The sequence below is a fragment of the Choristoneura fumiferana genome, chromosome 27 (assembly GCF_025370935.1).
Source record: "Choristoneura fumiferana chromosome 27, NRCan_CFum_1, whole genome shotgun sequence".
NCBI lineage: Eukaryota > Metazoa > Arthropoda > Insecta > Lepidoptera > Tortricidae > Choristoneura > Choristoneura fumiferana.
The window spans coordinates 8052318-8079590 of NC_133498.1; the positions used below are offsets into that span (position 1 = coordinate 8052318).

At 37.3% G+C, this 27273-nt stretch overlaps 1 protein-coding gene across 7 annotated transcripts; it reads left to right on the top strand.

The window, feature by feature from the left end:
- The first annotated feature begins 238 nt into the window (after positions 1 to 238).
- LOC141443283 (probable inactive tRNA-specific adenosine deaminase-like protein 3) lies at positions 239 to 27230 on the top strand. 7 transcript variants are annotated; one of them, XM_074108501.1, is made up of 3 exons: positions 239 to 454; positions 850 to 1071; positions 7299 to 8588. In XM_074108501.1, exon 3 carries the CDS (start codon positions 7327 to 7329, stop codon positions 8416 to 8418), a length of 1092 nt encoding a protein of 363 aa, XP_073964602.1. In that variant the 5' UTR covers positions 239 to 454; positions 850 to 1071; positions 7299 to 7326; the 3' UTR covers positions 8419 to 8588. The 7 variants fall into 7 exon arrangements, with proteins under 7 accessions (XP_073964602.1, XP_073964601.1, XP_073964603.1 ...); XM_074108502.1 differs by lacking the exons at positions 850 to 1071; positions 7299 to 8588 and adding exons at positions 18875 to 19084; positions 26972 to 27230 and having other exon boundaries at positions 255 to 454; XM_074108506.1 differs by lacking the exons at positions 239 to 454; positions 7299 to 8588 and adding exons at positions 18875 to 19084; positions 26972 to 27230 and having other exon boundaries at positions 1050 to 1071.
- The last annotated feature ends 43 nt before the right edge of the window (positions 27231 to 27273 follow it).

The window sequence follows — 27273 nt, forward strand, 5'->3', positions numbered from 1 at the left end:
TGTCGTGCAGTCCCTCTGACACTTATACTATTTAATACGTGAGCGAGAGGGACGGTACAATACGAACTTCGAGTTTCGTAGTAGCCCTGTTGCTGTTATTTAGTGGCATGGCATTCAATGTGCGTATACACGAAAAACAGGGGCGGTATTTCCATGTTGGTATTGTCCGGTCAGGTAAAGAGTAAAGACTGTCACCCTGAGCTGTCACCCCAGCGAGCCGTCAATTGTCAGACGTCACGTCACTTACGTCAGTAAGATTTCTTATCTGTGGTGTAATGTAATGGCTGACTGATCGCTGTCGTAGTAATGTGTTAAATTATTTTTATCTAAACGATTAAGTTTACTTGTTTTACTCAAAACTCAGATTTGTTTACATACAGTGGTGTAAAGCATCGTTATTTTATTGCATTGACTCTGGACTGTACGTGCGTCACCGAAAAAAGTAACGACCAAGGTAATTTTTCCTTTATAATTTTCCTATTTTCATGCTATATTATCAATCTTGAGTCGAATTGGACCATTTTATTCGAATTTCTCCGGTCTTATTGGTTAGCACGTGTGAGTTCCAGGTTTTTTTACGATTTCCAATTAGATTAAAGTGTTCTAGCAAGTATTTTATATATTTGTGATGTGAAATAAACTCACGCGTCATAATAGACCACTTGGGACTTAAAAGTTATATTAGAAATCTAACTGCGCTTTGTATTAGTGTGTACTGGCTAAGGATAGCCGTGAAACATATTTGACTGATTTGGACCTGTTCATTGGGGCAGTGAATATTATCTTGGGTTGTCTCGTATTGGAAGATATACAATATGAATATACACAGGTTTGTCAACTCCATTGCAGACAGAAAATCTAGGATAGCAGAAGAAGTGTTTGATGAATGTGGCCATTGAGTCTTCCAGTGAGGTTAACATAGACACACAGACGAACCTAGCCTAAAAGAACTAGAAATAAAAAAAACTATGCTTCCTGTACGTGAGAGGCTTGTGCCCACTTGTGAGGCTTATTAAATATGAAGCATCTACAATCTGTGTATGGATGTTAACTGGTCGACACACATGACAGGTTGGTGGTGTTAGGCTAACAGTTTGCCTAAGTCGCACGGCGTTTTTTTTTTTTTTGTTTTTTATCTAGTATTTTAACAAGGCTTTAGTACACCAAATGTGACTATGTCAGCCTCAGCCTCATGGGAAGCCTCGGTTATATACACCACACTACAGATATTATGCTCTCCCTTGCACTGAAACCATGTCTCTGGATGCAAAGGCCTGTCTTAGAACCCTCTAAATCAGCATCGCTTCTTCTAAAAGTGGTTGACTTAGAATTAAATTAACACCTCCATTGAACAGGCCCATACCGTCCAAATACCTGTCTCTGATGTCCTTATACTGATCACATTCCAAAAGAATAAGGTCTTCAGTCTTATTACAATTTATACACAAAGGTGATTGTACAACTCTCATCAAATTCAAAAAACAGTTTAGTGGAATGTGACCACACAACCACCGCACACAAAAAGCCCACATGAAAAGATTCCTGGGGAGGCTGGAATTATCAAACCAGGGTACTTTCAAGATTTTACTCTCTATGGTGCCATACCAAATGCCCTTAGTCATGGATTCAATATTGAACCATATTGAAAATACAAACTGAGACATGGATGGAAAAACCAGAAAAAGAGACCAGCGCTGGGTTCAATATTGAACATTTCTTGCCATTTTGCAAAACACTTCTCCCTGACTAACTGCATTAGCTCAGCACCATAAGGTTTATCCAAGAGACGGGTTAATTTGGACATGTGCAGCCGCAGTCTTTTTTATGAGCCACTCCAGATTAAATATGAAATATCTCACAACTTGTATGACATTAAAAGGATTTTGTACAAAATAGATCATAAATTAAACATTAATTAAACTCATAGGCTCGAACTTTTTTTAACAAACATACTACTTACGACCTGAGGCCGTAATGCCTAACGTTTCTGATGTTCGCAAACGCAATCAAATAGTTTTGATTGGACGTGGTTCAACAGCTTTGTTATTTAGGATTTTATTTAAAAAATCTTAATTTTTTTTATTCAATGAACAATTTGTACTTTACAAAGAACATTCGGCCATTATTCTCAGTGTTAATTGGTTCTTTATAAAGTATGCGAGGGCTCAGGCAGGAGGATATATTTTTGTACACTCCGCTGTGGCACTAAATCTATGGGATGATTATATGCAGATGTTGGTGAAGAGAAGAAGAGAGAAGTAATATATTTAAAAACGGTAAATGAGTTTATTACTGCATGGCGTGCTGGTCGGGCAAACGCTTTGGGGGGCGCGGAGCTGGCGCTGCCAAGAGCGTAGTCAGCGGTATCGGCAATTTTTGGAAAAATTACAGTTTTTCTTTTACAAATATATAATTTAACTTGCGAATGGGCCAATCAACTATTTTACCCACACTTTGGGCGTCTCCTGCGTTACCAAAGTTGTCTCTGACATTACCAAAGAATCGTACTTCCAACAAGATATTTCACGGTTTAATAGGTTGAACTTATGTAGAATGGCATGTATTCATGTACAACATCTATTAAATTACATACTTAAAAAACATGTTTACTTACAAAAGTCAGCAATTTTTTTTAAAATATCGCGGAGAGATTAGTGTCGGTAAAAAAGTTGATTGACCCGAATGTGATGAAAAACATTGTATGTCGCACGGGCGCTACTAGAATTACGAACATTGACTCATTAAAGCCCTCAGTCTTCGTCTTCGGGCTTCTAATAGACTCTCGTTCATAATTCCTTATTTACCGCCCTTAAGACACAATGTATTGCAGATGTTACTAAAACAAGAAAATGACAATGCAAGTGCAAAAAAACTTTTATTAAAAATGAAAATTTTGACATAAACTTATGTATGTATTTACAAGCAATCTTTATTGTTTCTTTTAATTAACAGGGTTGCCATAATACATTCTTACAGTTTTTCTTTCAAATCTTAAATTTTTTGATATTATAACCCTATTACTTTGTTTCTTTACTGGTCAAGAACTCTCTGCTAAGAATCTACTAAACAACAGGATTAACTTAACCTCTTCACCGCCACGTAATATAGCTGCAAGCTGCACTTGTAACCAGTAGCAGCATTTTTGCACTTTGTAGCATAAACCTATGAACCTGCCTAGAAACCAGGGACGTTACGGAGCTCCGATTCCGTTCCGAGTCGGAACTTCCGTTTGATATTAAACATCCGTTTCGGGTCCGGTTCCGTTACTTTAGAAACGGAAGTTATATCGGATGTAAATGCTTACCGCGGCGACTGGACATGAGCGGCGCACATCAAAAACATACAGAGGGCTAATCATGTAAGGTTTCTGACACTCGCGACCACAATCAAATGACAGTTTTTGAATGCGAAAACTATCATTTGATTGTGATCGCGAGTCACAGAAACGTTACGCAATAGACCCTCAGGTTTAGTAGACCTAACCTTAACTTCTCGTCCACCTATCACTCAGGCTCCGATTCTGGTTCCGGTTCAGTTTTCCGTTCCGATTCCGTTTCTGGTTCCGATAATCTAAATTGAAAACATCTATAACTTTCGATTCCCATAAAACCACATCCGTTCCTAAACCCCCATTTTTTCACACGAACACAGACCCTTTCTGGCGTCCCATGGACCCCCAGTCCACCTGGACCACTAATGGGAAGGTCTGATATAGGCCAAGATTGGGATGGAAGTCAAAACTTTAATGAAAAAATTGTCTTCTCGCAAAAAAAAAGTACCTAATATCAAACTTACTTTTGACAAGATATTCTCAGAATGTCTCTAATCTTTTATCTCAGTTTCAACAAGCTATCCCATGAATTTTGTTTATCTGGTAAAATCCAAACCTTTTTATTTTAATTATATTTATAAATTATATTAATTTTATTTATTTATATTTTGATATATATATTAAATGTTTTATTAAATCTGGCGTTAATCTGGCTCATGAACTTTCTGTGCCAAAAATCACGTCAATCCGTCGCTCCGTTTCGACGTGAAAGACGGACAAACATACAAACACACACACTTTCGCATTTATAATATTAGTATGGATAAGTAGGATAAATAGGATTAGTAGGATAGTCAGTTACCTGCTTATAGATCTAGTGAAAAATGTTTTTTCATCGTATCAAGATACCTAAAGGTAAACCAAAAATATATGACTATTGTCAAGAGGGCGCTATTGTTCTTATTTATATGGCAAATAGTTCAGTATAGTCGGAACAATGCTTTCTTTTTTCTTTGGCGACCTAAAACCTGAGGAGGAACGACCTTCTTTCATAATTCGCGTAATCGATGACTCCGATATACCTAGAAAGTTTATTAATAACTATAATTACTGCTTTTTTTTACTAGACTAGAATTAGACTACAATGACATCTTGACTTGTCTACAACGTTTACTTGTTAGCTCCGATGTTAATTTGAAAAGGTTTTGTAGCGAAATAGTTTTATTCCCCAAGCGTTTTTTTCCAGTAGTTTATTATAAACATTATTTACAATGATCCGTTATTGACTACGAATCGTTTTGGGATTTTTTTGTTATTGTTCAAAGAAACCGCCACAGTGACACTGACGATCATTAAAATTATTGCCAGTGTAAGAAATTAGTTCCAATGAAATTCCGCAACATGGCGAATATTTCTGGTCAGGCTTTAAATACGAACTTTTCCGACAAAATACATTATTCATTACTTCTGTACAAAAATAGTGATAGTAAAAATCACAAAAGGTTTACGAACACTGTTTCTTATGCATATCTACAAATCTGCAACTGGAGTGCCGAAAACGCCGATGGGCGTCTAATTGAGCTTTACCTGGATGCCGCTGACGCCGATGGGCGTCTGTTCTGCAGAAGCGTCGGCATCGCAGCAAAGTACGTAATCTGCACGGCTACTACGAAACTCGAAGTTCGTATCGTACCGTCCCTCTCGCTCTCGTATTAATTAGTATAAGTGTTAGAGGGACCGCACGACACGAGCTTCAAACTTCGAGTTTCGTAGTAGCCCTGCTGGCGTGCGGCTATGAATGGGGAGCTTTACAGACTGCAATGCAGGATAATGAATAGATTTCTTTTTCCCTGAATGGCAACACTGGCATAGATAATAGATCGCTCGTTTTTTGCTCGAAATTCGAACTTGTGATTTTATTTTGCTTAATATACAAAATGTACACACCCAATATCATATTTTCTCAAGTTTTTTGCGATTACCAAGGTCAAAGAATCGAATTGCTTTAAAATTCCAGAGAAATAAGGCATTGTTTGGGAGAAACGTGTCAAAATGGTGTTGTAGAACGCCATCCTGCTGTCTCATTTTTTTTTGTCCCGTTCTGGCGGTTCACTTTTATATTATTATAGATATCTATACATCACAAGTATTTTACACAACTTTATTTTTAACACAGTAGGTTCGCTTTTTGAAGGGATCGCTAATACGGATCGGAATTATTTCCAAATATCCCTGTCCATGATATAATCATTAACTTTATAATACGCCTTTGATATTAATGTCTTCTTGACAATACATCTGAATTTTGTATCCGTTTCATTTATAATATTTTTTGGAATTTTATTATAAAAACGTATGCAATTTCCCAGAAACGACTTTTTTCGTTTTAGCCAGTCTGTGAGATGGAACTTTAAGCTTCCCTGTGTTTCTAGTAGCCTTTGGCTTATCGACGTTAGTGGGAAAATCACATATGTTCTTCCTAACATACATGATTATTTCAAAAACATAAAGCGACGGCAGGGTTAGGATACCTGTTTCCTTAAAAAAGATCTTAAAGATTCACGCGTCTTCAAATTATAAATTGCTCTAATTGCTCTCTTTTGTAAGATAAAAATTGATTCAATGTCTGCAGCAGATCCCCATAAAATAAGGCCGTACGAAATAATGCTATTAAAGTAAGCAAAATACACCAACCGTGCCGTCGCCACATCGGTTAGCTGCTGTATTTTCTAAACTGCAAAAGCAGCAGAGCTCAATTTACGTGACCCAACGTAAGGTCCCCACTGTAGTTTAGAATCGATCATTATTCCTAAAATTACTGTTGATTTTACAAATTCAATAGTTTGACCATTTAACTTTATATTAGAAACAGAATTAGAGTTTTACGTAAGGAGGGAGGGATTTTTGTTTATTTTAGAGTATTTAAATCAAAACTACCAAGCAAACGGCAAGCAAGCGAGCAAACGAGCAAGCGGGTCATCTGATGGGAAATAATCACCACCGCCCATGAGTACCAACAACTGAAAGAGAGTCATTGGTCCGTAAGTATGTCGGGCATACTTCGACTACTAATACGTGAGTGACCCGTGTACCTTATTTTTAATCCCCGACGCAAAAGGAGGGGTGTTATAAATTTGCTATCTCTGTAGGTATATGTGCCTGTTTATCTATGGCATCATAGCTCCCGAGTTGGTTTTAGCTACTAGTTTAATAGTTTATAAAATACTAGTTTATAAAATAAAATAATTATATATAAAAATAATAATAAATAAATAATAAATTAAATATAAAATCGGTTCAGCCGTTTTTGAGATGACTATGAAATGACAATGTTGGGGTTTTCAACTTCGTTAAGTTGGTTAGGTTGTAATAACCAATAATTATATTTTGGTGTAATCAAAAAGTTATCTAATAAAAAGTGTAACAGTGATTATCATTAATAATTATTTTAATTTCGGTCATTCATGTTTTTTCATCATCATCATCATCATCATGTCAGCCGAAAGACGTCCGCTGCTGGACATAGGCCTCCCCCAAGGCTCTCCACTCAGACCGGTCTTGTGCTTTTCGCATCCACCGCGATCCCGCGATCTTAACCAGGTCGTCGCTCCATCTTGTTGGAGGCCTACCGACAGCTCGTCTCCCGGTCCGCGGACGCCATTCGAGAACCTTTTTGACCCCATCGGCCATCAGTCCTGCGAGCAATGTGCCCCGCCCATTGCCACTTCAGTTTCGCAATTCTTCGAGCTATGTCGGTAACCGGTGTCGGTTCATGTTTTTTAAATCAGCAAAATTAAAAAAAATATATTTATAAGTTCAGATCATGTGGTTCTAATTTTAGTGATCTATTATTATTTTTAATAGTAAAAAAAGTTTTCTGGTCTTAAACTTTATTATATTATTCCGTTCAAAAGTAGGTAGCCGAAAACACAGTGTTTTTATTGTGCAAAATGTGATTTATACTTGTGTTTTAATTTAAAAGTGATAAAGTGTCGAAACCAATGGAGGAAAATTTCTTTATTTTCAGCTTACCAAGAAGCATCATCCAGAATAAAATGGAACCTGTGTCGATCACAGAGCCGGCGGCCAAAAAGAAAAAGACAGAAAACTCTATTGCCATGACCATAGAGCAGTATATCGAGGATGTAAAAGGAAGAAAAAATAATCTAATGGCTGTTTTACAAGACGATATATTCGAACCTATTCGATTGACGAAAGTTTACATTGGTCATATAAGAGATGTCAAAGAAATATCAAAAGCAATAGCTGTTCTTAACGAGAAAATACCGCTTAAAGAACTTTCGCATCTGAAAAGAGTTCGAAAAAGAGACATAGTTCTATGTCCTGTACATTTCTTGGACAGCGTTTCTTCTATACAAGAGTACATTGAGTGCCATGTTGAAGAATTAAAAAATATGTTTGAATATTTTAAAGAAATAGATGTGCCGCTCTCTCAGCCGCTACTGACGAACCATTTTAGAGATTGCAGCAAACTCTGGTCATGCAATTTCCATCCAAATAAATATTTGGAAAGGTTAGTTGACGGGACGTTGTTCAGTCCTTCTGAGAATGATAATCATACCAAGTTTATGGTGTTGGCTTTTGAAGTAGCCAAATGGTATAAAGGAGATTCGAATTGTGATATATCATGTCTTAACGCAGCTGTAGTAGTTGATCCTAGTTCAAATTCAGTGGTTGCCGCAGCATTTGACAATAGATTAGAGCATCCTGTCAAACACGCCGCCATGTTGGCAATAGACAATGTAGCTAAGACACAAAATGGCGGCGCTTGGGGGGGCGAAAATAAAGCCGCGGTCGCTCTGCGGGGGGTGGATGAAAATCTAATGGGATTCCTGAAGAAAAAATACTTTCCGAGCGTTGCTTTTGGCGCTAAGCAATCTACTGATGATAAAGGACCTTACTTGTGCACTGGATATTATGTTTATTTGATAAAGGAGCCTTGTGTGATGTGTGCGATGGCGCTAGTTCATGCCAGAGTGAAGCGAGTGTTTTTCTGTCTCGATAATAAAGAGTTGGGTGCCCTCAAGTCTCGGATTAAGTTACAAACTGTGTCGTCACTAAACCACCATTTTGAAGTTTTTACAGGCTTTATTGATACTACTGATTCTTATAATAACTATTCGTGACTTTTTTAAAGAATAACGTTGACACTGGTCTGGTGCTATAAGTTTTTTTACAAGCTTTTATTATGATAAATAAATCAATGATGTTGAAGGTATCTTGTCATTCTGTATTGGACATCGCGGTATTGTTATCTCCGAGTACAACTAAGTAATAAATTATATTTTAAATTTAACATTAAGTATTTCATTTAGAAAACGAAGATAGAACCTTCCCTGAGCCTGAGCTGATATTGATTGATGATATTTTTCAGATTAAGCCTTAGAAAAGTATTCGCACGGGCAAAATTAAAACAAAGTTCTCTAATCAAGGGCACTACTTTTTTCATCATCATTTCCCAAAAACTGTAGGTACATACAGCCGGGTTCTTAAACTTCTGAGCGTAAACCTGAATGTACGCCGGTTCACATATTTTTTATCAAATTTTTTATCAAAAGTTCGCTCAGAAGTTTAAGAACTCAACTGTACTCACGCGAAGCCGATTTATATTTCTAAATTCGTAATATCTTTTTGAAAGGAATGTCTGATTATTCAAAAAGTAATCTACAAGTATTTAAGCAGTTTGGACAAGGACTAAGGAACCGAACTTTCGGTTTCGGCAAAAAAACATTTCAGTCAGACACTAATTCTGATTCTAGCCCACACTGTTCTACCTCTGTGAAGCCATAGGTCAAAATAATTACTAAGCTACCATGGCTTTGAACCAATATATCTAGTACGTCTAAATATAAAGCCCTTCCCAGTTAAACGTCAAGCATTAAAAGCAAGTCTATTGATAGTATTGGCGCATACATTATTGTCTACTGAATGGTAGCCTGAAAGACCCGCCTTTGCCTCCATAAGGCACCGCAAATGGACGCTAATCAATGACATTGCGTCATCCGACAGATGTTCAAGGTTTTTATTAGAATTACACTAAGTATTCAAACAACGTTGATGTACATGTAGGTACTGTACCTCTAGTGTAAGCTTTCGGTTACAAAATACGTCTCGATCTCAATTTATATGGAAACACGAACAGCGCCTCTATCGGAACGTTTGCGATGTTCGTGTTTCTATACAAATTGAGATTTTAACGCGAACGCGATCGAGACGTATTTTGTAACCGAAAACTTACACTAAGGGCACTGTACAGTCCAGAAAACTGAATCCGACACCTTTTCATAGTCAATTTCCCTAATTCCATGTCAGCAGTGAGTGCTACTACGAAACTCGAAACTCGCAGTTCGTGTCGTGCGGTCCCTCTGGCACTTATACTATTTAATACGAGAGCGAGAGGGACCGCACGACACGAACTTCGAGTTGAGTTTCGTAGTAGCCCAGCAGTTCTGTGCAGTAATGCAAGATGTTGATTAAATAACTGAAAAGCTGAAATTAGTTTGTTCATAATCGAGATGTGGATCGATTATAGGCGTATTTTTGAAATCTCCCTTTTACTGTGCCCAGTCTAAGTTTACAATGCAGCATACGCCAATTAATTATCTTAAGCCGCGTATCCACTAGAGGCAGCCTCGAGCCGAGCGGCTGCCTCGCTCCGAGGCCGCGCAAGTGGAGACGCTGCCAAAGGCACGGCTCAGACTGAGGATCCTTTGAGCACGGCCAAAAAACCGACAATATGGCTCGGCTCGAGGCTGCTCTACACGGCTTTAGCGAGGTTCCATATTTACTTAGATTTAAAACTGCCCGTTTTTTGACAGTTTTGATTTTATTCAGCTGTTTAAAAAATCGCTGGTAACTTTACAGATTAGGATTTTATCGAATAAATGGACCTCGAAATGTCTTCATTGTGTACAAGTAACGAGCAGTAGGTGTAGGTATCTAGTCAAGTATTGGGTCAAATAATGTTGGCTGGTACAGTCGCCCTCAGTTACAGTACGGTATATTTTAGCAGATCGTTGTCATGTTATTCGAGATTTTTGATTAACAAATATTCAAGGTGAGCCGTTTAAAATTGTTTTTTGAAGGGCTGTCCTTTAATATTTGTTAATCAAAAAACTCGAAAAACATGTCAACGATCTGCTAAAAACATTTCTTTTTTAGTTGTGATACTATCCAACTAAAGAAGCGAAGTGTTTTACTGGATTTTTTTTAGCTGGTTACGTTTTTGCTGCATTAGAAAATATTATTATGTTTGTTTTGACCATTTATATACGCTAAGAGGCAATATTTGTTTCAGTCTGCTAAACTATATAACGTCTTAAATAATTATATTGATATATACCCCTCTACTTGGAAAGAATGCAAACATCAACACGTTGGAATGTTAGACTCTCTAGATAGTAAACTTACCTCAACTTTTAAATGAATAAATTCACACTGGTTTTTTATTTAATTTTAATTTTTTGAAATTTTTTGCTTTTATTATCCTAACTTAATATTAAGTATAAATTGTAACACATTGTGCATGTAAATGTTACATTCGATGGAGGAGCGGTGTCTCCTGACACAGGTATCTTAATACTTAAAAGGAGGCAACCAACCTGTAACCTGCAAAATTGAGTAAGATACTGAATAAACTATGTTTTCATTTTCCATTTTTTCATTAAATAATTGAATGCTATAGTTTTTTTTTATTACAGCTTCGCGCCATATAGTTATTCAATATTACTTAGAGCTCGAGACTACTAGGATGTTTTTTCGAGGATATTATTAGGTATGCATGAAGGTGTCCCTAAACGGCTGGACGGCTTTCGACATAATATGAGATATCATTTGATTATAGATTGGAGTACCATTTCAAAATAGCGTCAGCGAAAAAAAGTATATAGCAGGTGATTTTTTTGTTACTGTAACATATTATATAATTTTTTTAACCGTATAAAGTTTTTTGGGGGCAGTCTGGTTTATTTTAGTTTTCATTCAATGCATTTTTTACGACAATTTAAAAAAAATCTTATGTCAATTGTCAACTGCCTTGACAACCTTGCCTTGAATGACTTGGTACGTATCTGCGATAACTTTGTAATTTGAACTACTTTAAAACACTCGCCAAAAACAATGCCTTGCTCTACATTGCATTCGTGCCTATAGTTTATTACTAGAGATTGCTTAATAGTTGTGCGATCTGATTAGTCAGTTATTAATCGACATTGTGTGTAGGCACATTGTTTTTTTACAAGTCTATTAGGAGTCTTTGAATTGGGTAGGGTAATACTAATAGTCATAGACATTAACAAACAATTCCAAGACCTGACTTCGGAAATCAAAGCAAATCGAAATTAACTATACTTCGTATCGTAGCATTAGAAAGAAGGTAAGCGATGTTGACGTGTCTTTTTATTGTAGAACACTTTTGAAAAATAAGACACAGCAAATGTGTAACGATTATAATAGCAAGGAAATGTAGTCTTTTACATTCTTTTGGTTTCATAAGCTAATACTATTTTTTAAGAGCGTTTTTAAAAATACTCGCCAAGATTGTTTACCCTTCTTCTAATACTAATAAACGAAGTATAAAATTGGGTTTTTGGTTGCTTTGAAAAAAATAACTATTAGTTGGCACAATAAGTGACGTCACAGCTCACTATTTCTGTTGGGATTCCATTGGAGGATTGAGTTTGTCAGTTGAGGAAGTGCGTCAGATGATTGGTGGTGTCAAGCTATCCTATTCGTGAATTTTAGTGTATATCCAAAGCTCCTGTTACTTAGGTAAGCTAATTTTAACTTATTAATAGCCTTTCCCCACTGCTTTGCTCGATTAAACCTTTGTACAAGGTGTTAATTAAATTCATTGCATAAGTATTGTTAACTATTAACTACACGGACAAAGCGGCGAAATAAAAATTTGAAAACAAAAATTGCTCACCTTGTAATTTTTTCTCTGTGTATCTGTTTTCTGTATCGCTTAGTATGTCTGGTGTACAATAAAGAGTCTTTGTATTGTATTGTATTGTATTGAGGCAGGTACAGTTGAACCGTTTGATACCTGAGGGCGCGCCAAAGTTCGCATACTGTTCGCTAGTCATACAAATTTTGTACGAATCATCGTTTGTTACAATTTTTTTCCTATTGAAACCACAGTTTTCTGAAATTTTTAAATGGTAACCTATAGAAAACTATAGGTTAGGTTAGGTTTGTTTTATAACAATTCTGAACAGAGAATCAGAGAAAAAAGAGATATGGACCCACCGTAGAACGCTGTAACAGTAACAGTAAGTAAACATAATGAATTATCAAGAAATGCGATGTCACTATATGAATGACTTTTTCTACGAAAAGGTTCCACAGTGGGTCACACGGTTCAGTTGGTTCGATAGAGAGGTATCCTACACGTAAAGTGGGATGGGAATGAATATTTTTTCCTGCCTGAAACCATAGTGTGGGGTATCATTCATTTTCATTATGGGTCCCACTGAAAAACTGCGTTGTGGCTTTCTGCGACATTATGCTGTGGGCCCCAATTTATACAATTCGATGTTTTTTTTTTTTAATTATTATTTCTTCCTAACGTGTTTCTTCTGTGTATCGAATATGTGTAAATAAATGTCTCTCTCTCATTAGGTAAGACTATATTTTTGCAGAGGCATTGGATTAAATAATCACGATACGTTATCGTGGCAGTTCTCTAAACTATTTAATGTCATTTTTCATTTACTTAATTACCTACCATCTGAACTTAATAATGTGTTAACATCACAAAGGAACTAAGATGTGCACAATACCATTACTTGCTAGTTTTTAAGCGGTAAAAACCGGTTTTCCGTTTAATTGCGGTGAGTAGATGATGCATATTAAAATGTCATTTGGACACATTTTATTTGCACTTGGGATTGGCTTTGAGCTGCTATTTTTCAGTAAAGTAGTAAAAATTACTGACAATATGTTTCTCCTTCGCTACGCTCTTGTCGGTGGAGTGACCGCCACTCCGCACGGTCTTCGGCCAGCGGTGCCTTCCTGATACGACACGACACCCACTTTCTCCTGCACCTGTTTAAAATAAGCCAATCTTCTTCTTTTCCTTCCAGCAGGTGTAAAAATAAATTGTCGTGTTGTATCAAGTGTCCTGTCATTATGGCCCTTTTTGCAATTTATGGTCTCCAGTAACGTTATTTTCTTATGTCGCCTTTCAACAGTAAGGAAACGATCTCAAGGCAGCCACAACAATAAATCGATCATCCCGAGCTGTACCGGTGTCTTAGGAAGTGGCTCCTGCTCTTAGCTCTAGCTGCTTCCTGCTCTCTGCCTAGTGTGTATATGTTTTTATGTGTTTAGTTTTAATGGGTCCCACTGAAAAACGTTGCGGCTTGCCGGAACGTTATGTTGGCCCCAGTTTATGCTATTCGATGTTTTTTTTATAATTATTATTTCTTCCTAACGCGTTTTTCTGTGTATCGAATATGTGTAAATAAATCTCTCAATCTCTCTCTCTCTCTCTCTCTCTCTTCGGGAGAGACCGATCTGCCGATGCCTTTTGAGAGCATACCTTAATGTTGTACGTGGCACGTCAAAAAAGAGCGCCACCTCATGTTGTGTTATATCGTAGTGCTCTGTTATCAACCGCATGTGCAACTTGCTGTGGTAGTGGAGAAGTTACTTTATTACATGAAGTGACGAAACACTAGTGTAGGTACTGCTGTTTAAAGCAGACTAGATATTTGGGCCCTACTGGTTCTAACTCGTTCGCAATTCCAGTATAATTTAGTGTTGGTCGGTGTTGTGCAGTATATGACCCTTTTTTGCATTTTTTTCCATGGTGATTTTTTTTCGTGTCATTTTTTCTTAAAACTTAAATCGGATAAGTTACATTGATACTTTTTTTCGTTTACGAAATAGCTACTGTTATTAATATAAATGTTATTTCGTCTGTGTATATTGACACATTTTTCTAAATAATTTTCGAACTAAGTAGTTTTACGATATAAAAAATATCCTATGTGTTATGAATATGAAAGTGTCTGTGTGTAATTTCTGTTTTTGAAATCCATTCAGTAGTTCTTGCGTGAACAGAGCGAACTATCACGATATTAGAAAGATAAAGGCTATTGGGGCAGCAATTTTCAAAAAAATAATTAAAAAATGTAGTTAAAAATAAAAAATAAGTAAACAAATAATGTAAATGTAAAATGTATTCTGTACAGATGCCTTCTTAAAACTATCAGGGTCAGCTTTAGTAAATGAATATTGTTTTGAGATTATTAATATCTAAAAAGACGGTAAGCAATTCACATAAATGTCAATAAGTATCCAATTCTACTTGTCGACTGACAATTTATCAAAAAAGTGTGTTTCCAGCTTTTCAATATGAATCGCGTCACATGATTTATCTACTTAAAGAATTGAAATAGAAAAACACGAAATTATCGAATGGACTATACATATAACTAGTTTTATTTGGTCCTAATTGTATTCCCCCTCATTGTATCAATTTAACGCACTTGCAACCAGACCCCGGTCGGATTTGAGCGCGGGCGCATGCCATCTTGTATTTTTTGGATATAATTTCATTTTAATTCAAAATGAGTGTTTTTCGCTATGAAATATGACGTTGCTTGGTGAGTGGTTTTAATTTTAATATATCTAGGTACTTTGATTTTTGTAGATTCCTAAGGTACTATTCTTTGGTTCTTTCGCGTCACAGCTTAATAAATAGTTTTACGTAAGTGGTACCGCGGGTAAAGCTAGTTCAGTTTCATACAATGTTGCCATAAGACAAAAAAATATATAAATAATTTAGTAAAAGTGATAAATAAAAATTTTTCGTTATTTGAACCTATTTTTATAGTTAACTGATCATCAAATTTCGTGACTTTTTGTGTGGACGCTGAAAAACCAATGTTATAGTTTGTGTTTAATTTATTTCTTACAAACGTACTCTACGTACTTACGTCTTTGTACTTAGCTCTTTCTTTTTTGTGTAACATTTTTGTATTTCCTTTTTGTACAATAAAGAGTATAAACAAACAAACGTATGCTCGCAGCTTCATCCTTGAGGAATTAAAGATTAAGCCATAGTGTTTCAGTCAACTGTCTTGTATATTATCTTAATAATTTACATAAATGTTTATTTAACCATAAAACTTGGCTGTATGGTATTGACAGCGTGTTGGTTTATGTTCTTACCTTATTTAAAACTGTACCGTTCAGTAACTTAATTAGTTTAATAAGTGTATTTTTCAATTGTTTTTTCCTGTATTGTATTGTAAAACACTGTATTCAACATTATTGTACTCTTTATTGTCTTTGTTGTCTAGTCTTTACTTGGGACGTCGTCCACGTTATAGCTGTCCTTATTTTACTCCATTCCTATGGGAATCCAAAAAAAATACATTGTGGTCTTCATTTACGTTGATCGTTTTCCTCCCTTTCTTAATAAAAAAAAAGAAACACCCGGCCACAGTTCCATATATCTCTACACTTATCCTGACTATCCTGCCTTTTCCCACAAATATTATTCCCAAATGTTTCATTTGCCAAATTGTTTTATTTCTCAACTCTCAATTTTCTCCGAAACCTAAAAAAATAATCTCAATGTATTTTCTTATAGTTTTATAGTGCACAGTGGGTTAGGTTTGTTTTATGAAAGTTACGAATAAATATGGTTTCAGAGAAAATCATGAGTTGGGAATTGCAACAGTTTGGCAAATCAAACATTTGGGAATGATATTTCGCCGAAAGGACAGAGAACCCTCAGCGGTTGAGATATTTCAGGAACAATAAAAAGTAGCCTATGTGTACTTAGAGGCAGCCGTCTACGTTCAATAGCATCTCATTGTCTATGGAATCCTGAAAAGAAATATAGTTTTTCTTTTCGTGTTTATAAATCTAAGCTGGCCCTAACCCACTGCATTCAGCCATAACCATTTAAAGAACATAAGAACCGACTATCATTCATACCGTCCTATTTTTTTTTCCATCCAACTGGTTCGCTCCAGTATAAACCGAACGTCATATATCTCACTTAAGGCTGTCTCCACCGTTGTAACTGTCTTGTACCATGTGTGTATGTCATAAAGCGTATGTTGCTTTAGCAGAGGCTAAATTGGCATCTTGATTAGAAGATTCAGCTTCCCTTCACGTGGCGCGATTTTCGCATGATGCTCTAGGTATTTTTTATTGCCTGGAATTGTAGATTTATGGGGTTTGCTAACTAGGAAATGCGTCAGGTGTCCGATGCACATGACGTGCTGGAAAGCCGTGGTGGCAGTGGTGTAGCTACCAAGGGGCTAGGCGGGGCAGTGCCCCGGGGCCCTCAAGCGTGGGAACTGCGGCCCAAGCCCTCTCATTCTGAAAAGAGGCCGGTGCCCAGCAGTGTGACGTTATAATATGCTGTGGTGATGATAATAACATACAGAGCATGTTAAGATACAAACAATTTGAAATTAATAATAGACAAGACAAGACATGCAAGTTGATTATTACTACCGAGACCTAAGACCTTATTGTCTGACGCTCGGAATCACAATACGGTATTTGACAACTCCAGAATTTGCCATGTCTTAATATTATTATGAAAATATAGATATACAGACAGTGTTTAGCGAAGAGAAAACTTAAATCGGTTGAAAATTGGATTTATAGTGATTTTTTGAAAAATCTATATACCTGTCTCTTTCTCAAACGCTTTTCTCTATGCAGCAAGTATGTCTTTCTCTGTCTAATCTTGAATTTCATAGCTTTATAACTTTGTTATTTGTAAAGGTAGTTTAAAAATTGTTTCTCTATTCGATAACAGGCATTGTGTAATTTTTATTTATAAAACATAACAAAATAGTCAAATACCGTATTGTTTTCACCATTTCTTTGTCACACGGTGTGAGACGAGGGTAGAAAGAGATGACGAATGCGATGGCGAGCGTCAGCACGTTAGACAATATGGCCTCCGCTTGTATTGCACGGGTCATTATCTGCTCTTTTTTTACAAGAAAAGTGTATCTCTTGTCTCGAGTACTATGTGGATGGTTTATCTAAACTTTAAAAGATACCTTATCTTAACTTTCCGAAAATCTGAAGACTATCGGAGACTAATAAAGTGATACAAAGTTAATCCAAGAATCGTATGACTTGCGAAGTTTTAAATCCAATTTAGACCTATCCGTCCGATCATGCGTGTTGCCATGAGTGTTAGAGTGGGCTGGCAACGTTGCATTTTTGTTAGTTTTTCTCGATTATTCCATAAAAATTGAATGAATATTAATAATGTTGTCTGATAGAACACTTCTTAATATATAAGTTAATGTGTCTACTCCAATAATTATTCGTTATAGACTTTTATTTTCTTTAAAAACCGGTCATAAACATTAATTTGTTTTTAAGGAATATAAAAGTCTATAACGAATAATTATTGGAGTAGAAACATTAACTTATATATTAAGAAGTGTTCTATCAGAAAACATTTTTAATTTTCATTAAATTTTTATGGAATAATCGAGAAAAACTAACAAAAATGCGACGTTGCCAGCTCAGCAGGTATAAACGCTCTTAAATACGAAGAGATGCATGTTGCACTACACAACACACATCATCTCGGCCTATACGTATGTACATCCCACTTCAAGGTATAGCTTAGACCCTAACCTATACCGTATAGGCCAGTTCTCTGAATGAAAGGGCTGGCCGCAGTTCCTACGCGGGTTCAGTATGAAATTTGAATTAGAATTGCACAAGTTTACGTCTAAAAAAATGTATTTTTTTTTATATTTTTTGATTAGAAACCCAGTTCGATATTTTCTTCATATAAATTACTACTTTTTAAAAATGAATCATTGATAGTATTTTGACTGATGACGTCAGCGTTTAATCTAGGTCTGCCACTGTCGCACCAATTATTTCATGAACTAGCCGTTACCCGCGACTCCGCCCGCGTAGGATTCGGTTTTCACTATCCCGCGGGAACTATGAAATTTTCCGGGATAAAAACTATCTGTATACCGAATTTCATCTAAATCGGTTCAGCGGTTTAGACGTGATGGAGTAACAAACAAACAGACTTACAAACTTTCGCATTTATAATATTAGTAGGATTTAATCTCAATGCGTTGAGCACCGGCATTATTTTATTTTTTATCTGTGGAAAAGTGTTAAACGGTCAAGCAACGAAGACGACGATATTACGAGTTGTCGAGTTCGTTCCAAAAGGTTTACCATTTAGCTGTATTATACAGTCAAAAGTTTTAGCTCGTTTTGTGTTTTAACATTTAGGGATGTTTGGTAGCAGATAAGTAAAACACCCTATTAGATTGGAGTTTAGAAGAAGAAGAGAGTTTATTTACAAAAATGATCTAATATATACAAATTTACATAGGCGCAATTCGCGAGGGTATCCGCGATCATAACCACGCCTCCAAAAGGTGGCGTGATCTGCGCCGGCACTCATCCATCGCGCTGTCGATGTGTGCTGTCGGTGTGGCTCTGCTATATATACGTGCAGGGCTAAGTTGTCCACATTTCGCCCGCAGACGTCATCTTCTACAACTAGCAGACACAAACACATTATTTTAAACAATTTTGTTTCCTTCTTTACAGATCCATCCACTGCTGCGTCGACACAGAGGATTCCGCAGAAAGAGCTACCGCGCCTTCCCTAGAAAGGGACGCAAATACCGATTCGTGGAAAATATTAATGGACAGTCACTGTCTTTCTTATATGCTGTTTGTGAACTTTCATCTGGCAGCTGAAAGGAACCAATCCTGAGAGAGGGGCAGTTCTACTTCGGCTCGTTTTTTTAGTTGATGGTATGTCTTGTTGTTGTTGTTATATAACTTGCTTTATTACCCGGAGCCCGGTGGTTTGACCTATCGCCTCTCAAACAGAGGGTCGTGGGTTCAAACCCCGGCTCGCACCTCTGAGTTTTTCGAAATTCATGTGCGGAATTACATTTGAAATTTACCACGAGCTTTGCGGTGAAGGAAAACATCGTAAGGAAACCTGCACAAACATGCGAAGCAATTCAATGGTGCGTGTGAAGTTCCCAATCCGCACTGGGCCCGCGTGGGAACTATGGCCCAAGCCCTCTTGCTCTGAGAGGAGGCCTGTGCCCAGCAGTGGGACGTATATATGCTGGGATGGATGGGATGGATTACCCAGAGGCCCGAAGGAGGGCCTTATACTTATTAACTAAATGTAAACAAAACAACGTCAATTGGTGTCTTAAATATTGAAATTCCCCCATTAAACCATCTAAACATTTCCATTTCTGTATTGAAATACACTAGTCTAGTTTTTATTACAATGATAGATAATTAAAATGTTTAAAATCCTTGAATGTGCCAAATCTGGCAGTTGAAGTTTGTTTACATTTAGTGTATTACCTAACCGAACCAAGTATAAGTTTTTCGAGCGTGTACCCACATGTATTACTGATAATTTTAAAGCTGCTGCTAGATTCTGTTACGCGAAACGAATGTTTCATGTCAACCGAATATGTAATCGCTTTGAAATAACATGACGATATCTCTTGTCCGGGTGAGCGGTTAGTTCCAATGGAGTGCTGAAAGTTTCTCGATGAGGGCTACAGCGTAGATGTCGCTAGTGCCGCTGCTTAAGTGACTAAATAAGAAACAAACAGGCTGAGATATATGGTGCATATGAGAAATTCGTGTCTGTACCGTTGTCCACCGGTGGTGTAGCGGTATAGCACGCGGCACGGAATGCCGAGGACCTGGGTTCGATTCCCAGCGCTGGTCTTATTTTTCTGGTTTTTCTTTGCATCTGTATTTCAGTTTGTATTTTCGATATGGGTTTTACGGAATGACCGTAAAAGTAACAAAAATTTGGAATTAAAATAAAAAATACAAAAAGATTCCAAAAACCAATTTTAATAACATGACGACTACGATCCCGTGTTCTTTACGCAATAGGCCTGCTGGTTTGAATGAGTCCCGACTGTCGAACTTTTAACTTAGTTTACATAGACCAGGGTTTCTCAAAGTGGGGTACGCGAACCCCTAGGGGTTCGCTATTCGACGGTAGGGGGTTCGCGACAGATGATTAAGATTGGTTTTTGGAGTCTTTTTGTATTTTTTATTTCAACTCCAAATTTGTTACTTATGTGTTTGTTATTTGTTGTTGTTTGTATTTTCGTTGGCAAGATGATTCTTACCTATATTTGTTACCTTTTATTGAAATAAATAATATACATTATATTATCATGATGATTGAAATAAAGAAAAACTTAGTTTCTCCAACAGTCAGTTTTATTACTTTCTTTGGTGGGGGAGGGGGGGGAGGTAGGGGTTCGCTGTCGTCTAGAAACTTTAACCGGGGTACGTGGAGCCATAAGTTTGAGAAACCCTGAGTCATAGACCATTTTTTTGTATTTTTTCAAGGCAGTAGGTTTTTTTTTTATTATCAATGCACTCTCAATGTCTTAAACGCATTATGCAAACTTGCCAGTGTGGTTCTACATAACACAGGGGATTGAATCCTGGTGGCTAGAAAATTACCCGTCACAAAATGGCGGTATTTTTTTTTGCTTGCAAACAAAAGACCCTGACTAATTAAGATGCGTGTCACTGTCGTGGACTTTTAATTGGAATTTATTGGAGACAATTAAACTCTGCTACCAGATCCAAGATGGCGATTGTACTTTCGTCGCCACGTGTTTGGGCTGCTGTTGCTGCACGCCACATTCGCTCATTCTCAGAATACTATGCTTTCAAAATACCAGATGTACTTTCTGAAGCTTTAAGGAAAGTCAAATTTAAATTCAAATTAACTACAGGAATCGAACGATTTTTGCCTCCTGAACATTGGAAAATATTTATAATAATTTATTTCTCCATATTTAAAAAAATATATATATATATATATCTGAATTTGCCAACACTACCACAGAATAGATATGATTCCTTTGCCTTTTCACCAGAAAAAGGAGCTCTCATAATTTTGACAACTTTTACGTCAGATTTACGTGTTCTTTTTTTTAAATAGAGACTAGACAAAAGTAATGGATCTATTGTGTGATAGTTTTGGAGTTATGCCCTTTTAGATTAACAACAATCGTAGCGAAATTTTAAAAATATCAGCGTCTTTCTCTTTCCAACCAGAATGCAGAGAACGAATCAAATTATAGTCTTAGAAATATGAAATCTTGTCGATTCAAGGGTTGATTCTACTTGCATAACTAAGCTACGTTTGTTTTGTAACGTGATAATTTATTGATCCTCAAAGTTGAATCGTTAAATCAGTGTATCAGACATGGCGGTGTTATTGCTGTCTCTTGGTACCGGGGCATTTAAATATATTGGTCATTTATTGGACATCTCTTAGATGAACATTTATTTATTATTCCTTGTTATTGTTTATTATTCCTTATTTTGTTTATTCATCATCATCATCACCCCATCCTATATACGTCTCACTGCTGGGCACAGGCTTCCTTTCAGAACAAGAGGGCTTGGGCCATAGTTCCTTGTTTTTTTTTATTGCTCCTCTAACACTCAAAGGATGACTGGCAGAGATCCCTACAGGGATAAGTCCGCCTTTGTACTTGTCACTTTACTTTTATTTATGTAACCTTTTTGTTTTTCCTTTTTTGTACAATAAAGAGTATAAACAAACAAACATTAAATTTTGTATTATATGGCATACATTGAAAATTATATTTGATCATATTTTTGAAAATTTGCAGAACAAAAGAAGCTCAGCTATGCGAGTAGAATCGAACCTTGGACTTAAAGCCCCATGGTCATGGACTCCCTGTATAGAATCTTCTTAAATTTATGAGCTACCCTCTTGTCGGTGGAGTAACACACTCGGCACGGTCTTCGGCCAGCTGTTTTACTTACGACGACATGAAATCCACTTTCTCCTTAACCTGGTCAGAATAGGTCCATCTTGGCCTTCCTCAGCCATGTAGAATATAGGACACAGTCGCAATATAAACGTCATGTTTCAAAGTCCTGTTTGTTTTTAACATCTGCTCTCTGTTATCGATTTTATATAAATTATTATGTTGGTTTTCAAAAGGATATAGGTATAGAATTTGGATGTTAACGATGAGGGTCTTTCTTTCTAAATAGGCAGTATGAAGACCTTATTATCAAATAAATAACAGGAAACAAAGGAGACAAAGTTAATGATTCACTTTATAGCGAGTGATCATCGTCATGGAATCTTTTCTAGGACTATCCACAATACCAAAGAGATCTGGTTATCTCTTTGGAGCTGCCAACTTGGCGGGCCAAAGTTCTACTCCCTTTGTCGCATATGGACATGGACTTTGAACTTAACAAAAGCTAACGTGGAACGCGAGAAGAGATGTACTTATAGGCGTAAACATAAACATGTAATTTTTTTGTTCTCCTATATTTTGTCAGGAGCTTTCTTAGGCCATCTCTTCTCTTGGGTCTGCACAAAATGATCTTCTAATATTAAATGATCACCTCAAGGTTCACTTATTATCACCAACTTGGTCCTCCCTATTTTCAAGTCCTTGTTTATTCTTTTTGTTTTAGCTAATAAGAGATAGATGCGTCCAAATATTAAAGGTAATCACGGCCTTCATCCCGAAGCAAATATATCACGCTTCACGTTCACTCCATGCTTACTGATAGATATTATTTATCTCATGGTTTTCCTACTCTCCGGATTGTCTAACGATAATTCTTCACGCTCACGCCCCGGCCAGGCTGAAGGCAACGCGTCTCCAACCCCTCTGACATGGCTGTCAATGATTGACTCGTATATGAAACAAATGCCGCGGAACCATCTTCTTCCCGCGCTGTACCCCACGCCAACGTCTTGACCCGCTGATTGCGTGACCCTGCTGCCAAGTGGACCTAATTCTCCACCGTCTCAGTCCCCTCTCGCCATTGGCCAACGAATTAACGACAATACGCCGTACTTATTCATTTTAAACTCAGTACAATTTAGCAATAGACCACTTCCCGTACTCCGTTGTGTACTGCCGTGCGGCGACGCCGTGCGTTCGATTTTCGAATTTCCCGCGCGACCGCGTCCATTTTAAGCGCGAAAGGACGCGTTCGAGAATGTTGGATTGACGATGTTTTTTAAAGATGGCGGTGGCAGGCGTCTGATTTGGATGTTCGCCAATATGGCTTTTTTTTGACTGAATTGTGATACGATTTGTTTTTTTTTAAAGTGCTGTGACATTATGCGCAAGGGACTCTTATAAGGTGAGAATGTGAACACGAGGGAAGGTATTATTTTTATTTTGACGTCTTTCAATTGTTACTGTCCTTAAATTATTGTGGTCATAGTTTTTTTTTGTTTTTTGTCAAACTGTTGAGCAATGCTTTCTTATTATTCTGCCATTCTTATTTATTTAATGAAGATGTACAACCTAAAATATTTATTAATATATAATAATTAATTAGGTGAGCTACGAATTAAAAAAATGTAAGTTATGAAAAATATATATAATTAAACTTGAATCGCATGTAAAGCAATGCAACTTTCAAAGTAGATCTTAAATTTAGAATTTACAATAAGCAGTTGAAATAAGTTCAGGACTATTCTTTGTGCGACTAAATTCGTAAGGTAGTAACAACAAACAAAATTAAGCGGTTCAAGTCAAAACCCGATAGGTATAATGTGGGTTACAAGTGGATTATAAATCTGTCCATTTTAAAGTCAACTCTTCACAGTTTTCTGATGACCATGCTGTCCATTCAACCTATTGAAGAATTGCAATTCTGACCCGACTTAAGCTAATAATCTTATTAAAATAATATATTTTAATCCAGTCACTTAAGCAATCTAAAGGTCTTTACCCACTACACCGTATCATGCCATGACCGTAACAGGAACAATACAATACAATACAATACAAAGACTCTTTATTGTACACCAGACATAGTAAGCGATACAGACAACAAATTATTAAAATTACAAGGTGAGCAATAGGCGGCCTTATCGCTTAAGAGCGATCTCTTCCAGGCAACCTTTTTTACAGAAAGAAGGAAGGACTAGTTTACAACAGGTGGTGCATCAAAAGTAGATCAGAAAATTTAAACGACATCTTGACATTCCGTTCCTGACACGTTCGTTTTTTTTTGTTCATTTTTTTTCTCTGTGTATATGTTTTCTGTATGTCTGGTGTACAATAAAGAGTCTTTGTATTGTATTGTATTGTATTGTCAAGAGCACACGTGACACGCGACGGCGACGGCTGGTTACGAAACGTGCAAGTGGGCAGTCTTTTTTTTATTTGACTGGATGGCAAACGAGCAAGTGCGTCTCCTGATGGTAAGAGATCACCACCGCCCATAGACACCTGCAACACCAGGGGGATTGCGGATGCGCCAACCTAGGCCTAAGATGGGATACCTCAAGTGCCAGTAATTTCACCGGCTGTCTTACTCTCCACGCCGAAACAACAGTGTAAGCACTGCTGCTTCACGGCAGGATTAGTGAGCAAGATGGTGGTAGCAATCCGGGTGGACCTTGCACAAGGTCCTACCACCTGCATAGTCTCATACTTTTCGATACAAAGAATATATTTTTTCCTGGCACGTTACGGTCATGTTATGATACGGTGTAATGGGTAGAGACCTTAAGAGGACCAACCTCGAAATTAGAGATAATAGCTGAAAAATCGTATAGTATAAACCGTTATTTAGAGACGCTAAAAACTGCCTCAAAAATTTCATAGACGCTCGTGTCCGCGTTTTAAGAAATTAGGTCACGAAAATCGTTCTATTGCAATAATTTAGTTTCCTATGGTTTTGTGGTAAGTAACATTACGATTAGAGCATAAAAAATGTCTTTAAATTTAGCCTGAAACTTTATTAGAACGCTCAACGTCACTGCCATGTGGAGACTTCGTAACATAATTTGCAATAAAACGTTTTATGCTTGTATTCATGATAAAACCTTGTAATGCACGTCCGCGTTTGACAAAAATTCAGTACGCAAATTTTGATACTTCCGATGTTTTCAAATGGCAGTCATAATTAGGGTTAAATCCCAAGAGGTTGGTAGTAATAATGAGTCAAAATAACGAAATTTTAACACAATTTTTATTTCGAAAATACAAACTGAGACATGGATGCACAGAAAAACCAGAAAAAGAGACCAGCGCTGGGAATCGAACCCAGGTCCTCAGCAATCCGTGCTGCGTGCTATAACCCCTACGCCACCGCTGGACAGGAATCTAGACACGAATTTATCCTATGCATACATATATAAAAAAAAAGACTCCAAAAAACCAATCACAATTTTTATTTGTATAAAGCTTACACTTTGCAGAACTCCCTATCCCGTAAGAATACTTCAGTGTGCTAAAAAAAAAACATATTCTCGTCAGAGTAAATATTGGACACATAGGTATTTTTTCTTTTGTCAATTAAACATAAACCGCCCAAGTGCGAGCCGGACTCGCGCACCGAGGAGTACAAATTATTAAAAATACTTTTATTATATGATGTAACTAAAAATTTACGCTTTTCGCAATTTTTCCTTTATCTGTGCTATAAGACGTTGCTTCGTACCAAATTTCAAGATTCTGAGTTCACGGGAAGTACCCTGTAGGTTTTGATTCCCTTGCGAGTGTCGAAAATTTGCAGCACAAACGGCTGTATCTTTTGATCGCGTTGGCTTAGAAGTTTGATTTTTTCATAGCTTCAAGGGACAGTAGACCTGAGTATTAGATATGAATTTCAGCTTGATACCTCCACCGGTGTCTGAGAAAAAGGGTATTGACAGACAGACAGACAGTCAGACGGACAAAAAGTGATCCTGTAAGGGTTCCGTTTTTTCCTTCTATTTATTTATCTCTTTATAACAGTACATTTGAGGTGCGGACCCTAAAAAACGATGAAGATATAGCCATTTATGCCTATTGTCACAATTATAAACTTTTATTTTTTACGAAATCTTATTTAATGTGTTTGGTGGCAATATATGTTTTTTCTTTCTTTCTTTCTTTCTTTCTTTCTTTCTTTCTTATTTAAAGTTCGCGTGAGGTCACACCGAGCGACACTGACACGGCGTAACGTCCCGGGCCCCCACTCCTGAACTTCAACGCACTTCATCTTTGGCTTCTTTTGCAGGTGGTAGGACCTTGTGCAAGGTCCGCCCGGATTGCTACCACCATCTTGCTCACTAATCCTGCCGTGAAGCAGCAGTGCACTGTTGTGTTTCGGCGTGGAGAGTAAGACAGCCGGTGAATTTACTGGCACTTGAGGTATCCCATCTTAGGCCTCTAGGTTGGCAACGAATCTGCTATCCCCCTGGTGTTGCAGGTGTCTATGGGCGGTGGTGATCTCTTATCATCAGGAGACCCACTTGCTCGTTTGCCATCCAGTTGAACAAAAAAAAAACATTTTTTATTTGACTGACAAAAGAAAACAGTTATGTCTCCAATATTTTCTGATGGTCAATCTGACAGACACACACACACAAACATCACGCCTGTATTCCCAAATGGGGTAGGCAGAGCACACGAAACGTTACCGCTTCGGAGCCACTTTTAGCAATTTTAGGTTTTAAGTTTGACAAAAACGGTACAATAGCTAACGGTATAATAGCGATAGCTGACAGACTAAATAGAATCTTTTTTTTTTTACCCAGAAAACTACCGAATTCCCTCCATATCTATTTCAACAACACAGATGGTTGTTATATCTATGATCTTCAACAGCAATTGTCTTTTCCAGGAGCCATAGTATACCGCCAGCGTTAGTCGCCACCAGTACACCGCTGTGCCTCATGGAGTACTTCCCAAACCGAACATACCTCACTGGCAACCGCTTCACCACCAAACCCTCGTCCTTGGAGCCACATATACAGTACCACCTCTGTCGCTCCAACACCAATATGCTAATGAAAATTGAGAACGAACTCCTTCAAAGTCACCGGCAACGTGAAACCACCGGGATCAAGAAATTGTACAACTCATTCTTCGTCCTGTTCTAACTTGGATCCTCGGTCCACGTATCATTAAATCATCTCATCTCAT

Excerpts from the sequence above, each read along its gene's own strand:
- LOC141443283 (XM_074108501.1), top strand. The coding sequence starts at position 7,327 with ATGGAACCTGTGTCGATCACAGAGCCGGCGGCCAAAAAGAAAAAGACA.